The sequence below is a fragment of the Fringilla coelebs genome (genome assembly GCF_963513975.1).
Source record: "Fringilla coelebs genome assembly, chromosome: 8".
Classification (NCBI taxonomy): Eukaryota; Metazoa; Chordata; class Aves; order Passeriformes; family Fringillidae; genus Fringilla; species Fringilla coelebs.
Genome location: NC_140066.1, coordinates 20,569,250 through 20,576,261, shown reverse-complemented (window position 1 = coordinate 20,576,261; position 7,012 = coordinate 20,569,250). Strand labels below are relative to the sequence as shown.

Below are 7,012 nucleotides of genomic sequence, written 5' to 3'. Positions count from 1 at the left end.
TCCTTGTCATCATCTGCTATGCTCACACCCTGTCTTCTAATAAATCCTCACATGTAAGCAGTAGAGCTTTTAACTTCTTTTGCTCACAAATCATGAACAGAAAAATCCTTTACTGTTTGTTCATCACTGTAAGACCCCTTTGCTTCATGTAGAACATAGGACTTCCTGCTGTTCATTTGTATGTGGTCTCATCTACTGGTAAAATGATGAACTCAGAAAATCACAGTTCACAGACTCCCTATCACATCTTGTAGGTTACTGCAAGTCATCTACCACCCTTGGGAAAGAGCAGATGAGCAGCAAGAATGTGGCAGTGGAACTGTTGATCCACAGAAGACCCAGAAAGAAAGTTAGCAACTGGGACATGGTCTTTGAAGACCTTCTTCAGTAGGATTACTCAGCCTGCAGAAGACAGCACGCTGCTATGTCGGCTGTCCACAGCCTCTGCATGGGCTTGTCTGCCACGGGGCCCCTGGCAGGTGGGACACCAGCAGTGCCACAGTATTGCTATGGCTAATGCTGAGGGGGCTGCATTCCAGCACTTCTTGTCCCTCTCCTCTGGAAAAAGGCAGAGGATAAAATGTGGGGCCTATAGCAGGGCCCGTCATCCTCAGACAGCGCACAGATCACCAGGTGTGCGAGGTGAAAAGCTATCGGCACCATTCACATTAAAAGTGCAAAAGTACTTTTTCACTGAGGACAAAGGCAGTTAGATTCTAGGATGATGGATTTCTGGCCCTGGGAACATTACCTTACAACTCATGTTCCAATGTAGCAGAGAAGTCTACAATTTAACACGGGTTTTGTTCCGCGGGGCAAGGTCCTTTGAAGCAGCCCCACGGCGGCACGTGTACCGGTACCGCAGGGCACAGAGGATCCCCGTTCGCTCCGTGCCTGCTGCACGGCCGCGTGCTACAGCCAGCCCTGCCCGGACCCTGCGTGCCCGCAGCTGCTGCCGCCCCTCCCGGAGCACGAGGGAGCAGGGGCAGCTCCGGGCACGGACAGGGAAGGGGCACCGGGGGCGCGTCCGGCCGGCAGCCCCCGGGCACGCGGCGGCCCCGCCGGCAGCGGCGGCCGCGCCCCCGCACGGCCCCGCCGGGGCCGCCCCTTGGCCGCGGGCCGCGCCCGGCCCCATAAAGGCGGCGGAGCGGCGGGCGCGGCCCCGAGCGGCGGTGGCGGCCCCAGCACTGCAGCGCACCAGGTAAGCGCCGCCCGGGCCCCGCTGCCCGCCCGGCCGTGCCCGCGGCTCCCGCCGGGCGCTGCCCCCGCTGCTGCCCGAGCGCCCGCCCTGCGCCGGCAGCGCCCGCTGCCCCTCCAGCGCCCGGCAGCTGCTCCGATGGTGGCGTGGGGTTTGCATGCTTGGCGCTTGTTTGCTATTTCGGTGTTGCGTGGGCTTTTTTCCTTTTTCTGTTTCTTTTTTTTTTTTCCCTGATACTGCAAAAGCTCGGGTCACCAAAGTTGCAGAGAGAGTATTTCTGAAGCCTTAGTTCTATTCCTAATAAAGCAAAGCAAAGGTTGATTAATTTGATTCGGGTACTCTCCTCCTACTGCTTATTATGGTAAATACTCCACAATAAAAAAAAGCAAGAAGAGGCCATTGCAGCTTCTGCTTTAGTTTTGGCAGGGCTCTGGAATACCAGTGGGAACTCTGGGAAGCAGAAAGCCATTTATTTAAGTGACAAAGCAAATGCCTTTCCGTGACTCAACAAAACTCTGCATTTTCTGCAAGGACTGCATCCATCTCAGCAGGGATGTGCTACAGTTGAAGCCCCTTTTTAGAAATATTCAAGCTGTCTGGCATTGCATGGGCCATGGCCTTGCACAGTAATGTTGATATCTATCATCTAAGAGGGAGGGTTATGAGTAACTCTTTACAAAAAACCCTGTAGCATTCTTACTGAAAGTAGACTTTCAGCATAGTCTTTCGGGATCAAAAGTTGTTTTAAAGTCAATTCTTGAAGCCTAATGAGGTGAAAAAATAGTACTTCCTTCTCTTCTCCCACTTTTTTCCCCTTCTTCACTCAGCAGTTAACATTAGCAGTGCAAAGAGCCCTGTTACTTAGACCTGGGTTCACAGCTCATAAAAATATTGCTAAAGGTGCTTTAGTGTTTTTATTCAACCAAACAAGTTCCTAAAAAGATCAACTGACAGTTGTTCAGAGCCACAGAATGATGGTTCTGCATAAAGATATGTAGAATCCCATCTGATGCTCTGATGGGATAGGCAACTTGCTTAATATAGTGCTGTCTGTGCTCAGAGATGAAGCAGCTGATCCAGCTTGTTGGAATTTTAAGACCTCGCTCAGGGCCTCTAAGAGGGAAGTTCAAGTGGATGAGCACTTCTACTTTAACTGGATCTGTTTTACTCTTTACTAGAATGTTCTTTTCTGTATTTTCAAGAAAATATGTTCAATTAGCTTTCACTAAAACCTGTTTTTCAGAGGTTTGGATAAAGAAAGGACAGTAGATTTGAATTGAAGAAGTTTAGGATTGGCAAGAAATGACTGACTAGTTTCACCCTGGTTCCTTAGGTAGGACTGTCAGTTTTGATTTAGGCTGCATTGTTTAAAACTGTGCAGCGATGAGCCCGTGAATAATGAAGAGAATGATGAAGTAAACATGCATTCTTGAGAAGCTTCTTATCTGATGTAATAAATGATGACATCCTGTGTTTCTTCTCCATTCAGAATGATACAGATCTTGGACCCAAGACCCTTGCCCAGCTCCAGCATGCCTGTGGATATGGCCATGCGAATTTGCATAGCCCATTCTCCACCACTGAAGAGCTTGCTCAGCCCCCTCGAGGACTGCCAAAGAAACAGCTTTGTGAACAGACTCAAACCTCTCAGGCCGTGCCTTCATGTGAAATGTGACTCAGAAGATGAGAAGAGCGACTGGAACCACTCGCCGGCCCGAGCCAAGAAGCGCGTTGTGTTTGCGGACACCAAGGGGCTGTCCCTGACGGTGATCCACACCTTCTCCGAGTTCCAGGAGCCCCCTGTGTGGGATCTGCAGTTTGACCTCTTAGGCATTGAGGACATAACATCTGACTTAAAACTCCATGAGGAGAAAAACTTGATTCTGGGTTTCCCTCAGCCCTCCGCTGACTACCTGGACTTCAGGAACCGTCTGCAGACAAACCTGGTCTGCCTGGAGACCTGCACCCTGCAAGAGAAGGTCCTGTCAGGCACTGTGAAAGTAAAAAATGTCAGCTTTGAAAAAAAGGTTCAGGTTCGTATTACTTTTGATACATGGAAGACCTACAAAGATGTTGAGTGTGTGTACATGAACAATGTTTACAGTGATTTTGAAAATGATACCTTCTCATTTGCCATTGATTTTCCTCCTGCCATTTCCTCTGAAGAGAAGATAGAGTTTTGCATTTCTTACCAAAGTGGAGAACATACCTTCTGGGACAATAATGAGGGGCAGAATTACAAAATCGTACATGCAGAGTGGAAGCCTAATGGAGTTCGGATACCATCTGCCAAGGAAGCCTATGTAGATCTTCAGACTTCAAGGAGAGGCCAAGAGAGAGAACCTGACCAGCTGGGCAGTCCAAGGTTGTCCAGTGGCCTGTTTCCCCAGTGGCAGAGCTTGGGTCAGATTGAAAGTTCTTTACCATATTGGTGATCCAGTATGGACCACCACACTGGGGAAGAATCCTTCCATTTGGCAACAGAACAGTGCTAGATTTCTGGTTCACATGTGGCATGGTGAAACCACCTGGCAGGTTTTGTTTGCTGTCTGAAAAAATCCAAGTTCATTAGACTGTGGGACTTGTTAAACCATATTATGCTCCTGAAGTTCTTAGCCAAACTTTATCCTTGGAAGGAAAGAAAACCAAGGTGCAAATCATGTGTATGCTACATACTATAGGAGTAGCTTGCCTGTATCTCAAGTATGTGCTGCTTTCTTCCTGCTGTCAGCTCTCCTGGGTCACTAGGAGAGAGACTTGTGAAGTAGTATGGAAGTATGGTGTCTCAGCAAGCTGTGGTAACTGTGTGCGAGTATGTGTGTGCACAGGGGTGGAAACAGAATGTCACAACTCATTTTGCACCTCTCAGGAGTGCAGTGGATGCTGTCAGGAGGCTTGCTGTGATCCTCTGTGTGCTTGTGGCAAAGGCAGGTAGGGGTGCATGGCAAAGATTTGTGGCTTCAATATACATGTTAAGAAACTTGGAGAGGATAATGGACAAGTGGGAAATGGGGAAGAGGTAGGATGTGCTACATAACGTGGAGATGTGCAATGTTCTGATTACTTCTTTCCAAAGCTGTTTTTCTTAATCTCAGAGAAAGATCTATGGGATAAAAAGAAGACTAAAGAAAATGATGCAAAGTGAATAGTAGAAGTGACCACTGCTTTAAGAAGTCATCTCTGTCCTTACTGTCTTTGTGAAGCCTTGCATTTGATAACAAATGTAACCTTGACTTCACCATCCTACTTATTTAGCAGGCAGATGGTTGCCTTTCAATGTTAAAAGAATAATGTGCCTTTGAAAAAATTTTAAAGCCACCCTAATATGACAAAAATAGGGTTAGGCAACAAAACAAAGTGATTTGTGAATTTCCTACTCTATAGCGTCCTTAGGTGATTCCACTGATCACCAGATCTAATCTTAGAGCATCTGATGGTTGAGTATCTTGCTCTTAATTGCAACATTAGCCATGACTTTTCACAAGTAACAGAGGCAAGGTCCTTCATATTGAAGACAGTGAATGAGCTGCACTTTGTGAGAGCTAATTTCTTTAAAAGAGCAGAGTTGTTTTTCCAAGACTGAACATAGGCTTGCACATAGAAAACTGTTCTGGTTTACCTCATTTTTATAAGTTTATTTGTTTTTAGACTTTAGTAAACTAATATATATTTTGTATCTGTATGCTTATAATTTAGCTTTCTGAGCTGTCAAACTTAATATGTTATCTGGGTTTCATGCAAGACTTGTGTGAGAAATTGTCCAGTACATGCTCAGCAGGTGTGAATGCTGGCACACCTTTTAGCTATACAGAAATGGTGTTAACATCAAAACATAAATCACATTTTTGTCCACGGCTAAGAAGTATAATAGCCTGAGTGTGAAGCTACTTGCAGTGCAGCGAGATGTTAAGTACTAAGGTGAAATAAGCCTCCTCCACTAATTGCACTTTTCCTTATGTAACCTTTGCTGTTGTGTGTAAACTAGTAATTTTAAGAATAAATTTTATTTTGATACATCTGGTTCTCACTGTGTCAGCTTAATCTATCTATTTTCTCAGCTTCTGTAAAACAAACTTAGCTGTGATACAAGGTACAACCAGTTTGTTCTGTGCCATGGGATCTGCTAAAGCTGGCTGTGGTATGGCATCTCAGATCAGAAACTGGCACCACCCTGAAAATGAAATCCAACCTCTTCACTAAATGAGAGTATTCACCTTGCAAGTTGTATCATTTTAAGAAACACTGCATCTCTCTAAATTTACCTGGAGTATTTTCGTTTGACAGATTTAGTCAAGGATCTTGCTGTGCTGTGGGCAAGTCTGGCAGGAGCGCATCACAGTCTGGGGGCCAGACTGACCTGCTGAGCTAGAGCATATGTGATGTGTGGATGGGTGAATCTGCAGAGCAGCACTTAATGTTTGCTGGCTTGGTTTCACCTGAACTCGGCTAGCTGTGCTGCCTCCTCAGCTCTGCTGCTGTCCGGGGCAGTGGGAGGTGGTACCCAGGAATTCACGGAGCTGCCACCAGTCCCAAAGGACTCGCTGTGAAATAAAGTGTCTGCTGTGAGGCAGCCATGCCCTGCTGAGGCTGCAGCGTGGCCTCACGGGCACTGAGAATGCAGAGGAGGGTGAGGGTGGTTTCCAAGGGCCCTCGTGCCCTGGGCTGGGGGCAGAGGGCATCCCTACTTCCTCCATGGCCGTGGGCAGCTGGACAGAGGATTTCTTAGTACGTCAGCTCACTGACGAGATGCAGTTTAGTTCTGTCTGCTGCACACAAAGTCGAGGGTTTCCAGCAAGAAACCTAGCTTTAATTGTGAAAAAGCAATTCCCAAAAGGCAGAAGACATGAAGCTAACAGCAAATGGCTGACCTAAGGAATTAATTTAGTGCTTCCACATGGCTGGACACAGAGCCCACCTACCAATCTCAAACTCAGTTACTAAGTACACTGGGTCTTAGTGGGCAGGAGCTCTTATGTACTGGACCACCCTGCTCTAGGAAAAAAAAAGGAACTAAAAAACTAAGTGACTTGAAGGCTGCTCTGCCACAATGTGAAATTTGGCTTCAACTACCACAAAGCTCCGGGGTGAAGCAGAAGCCCTCTAGCATCAGGAAAAGAAGCATTTATCCTCCAGCCAGCCCAACTGCCCTGCTCCTGACTGAGACATAAATCACTTAAAAATACCAGAAGACAGATTCCTTTGACCAAGCCTTGGCTTTAAGCCAGCTGCTTTGCAAAGATGCCTTGCAAGGTCCTACTTGCCCAGCAGAGAGGCAATGTGGTACGGCAGCCTTGCTCAGCAGCTTCAAAGCCCTCCCTCAGCTGAAAGGAGAAATCCTTTGCCCTTTCTCCACTCCCTACCAAAGCAACACAGTTTCATTCTTTCCTCTTTTAAAACAGCTCATGTTTCACGCTAAAGCTTGCATCCATCAGAAAGGTAACAGGCTCCTGGAGAAAAGTATTAGCAACACTCAGGTATATTAACTGAGAAAAATACTAGGCTTCCAAATCTTTTTATCACTCAAAAAACCATCACCATTGGAAAATTGTCTAGCATCTTAGATGCTGCCTTTTCAGTTCCAAAACCTGAAGGTGTAAAGCAGATGTAGTCCTTGAAAAAAAAAGCTTGTAACCTGTGGCGTTGTCTCATTCTCTTAGGAAGTCACTTTTTCAGCTGCACTGTAGGTCTGTATTTCCACCACTAATGTGACAGCAGTGAGTAACTGGATTCACTCCTATACCTTTGCAGTGTCTGACTTTCAGTTATAGTCTATGGGTGGCACAGTGCTTACAGACTTTATTCTTTAAACACAAG

General features: G+C 46.5%; 1 protein-coding gene across 1 annotated transcript; it reads left to right on the top strand.

Moving 5' to 3' along the window:
* Nucleotides 1–1,123: 1,123 nt before the first annotated feature.
* On the top strand, nt 1,124–5,214 carry PPP1R3C (protein phosphatase 1 regulatory subunit 3C). Its single transcript, XM_084210074.1, has 2 exons — nt 1,124–1,201; nt 2,688–5,214. The coding sequence occupies exon 2, from the start codon at nt 2,689–2,691 to the stop codon at nt 3,631–3,633; it is 945 nt and encodes a 314-aa protein (XP_084066200.1). The 5' UTR covers nt 1,124–1,201; nt 2,688; the 3' UTR covers nt 3,634–5,214.
* The last annotated feature ends 1,798 nt before the right edge of the window (nt 5,215–7,012 follow it).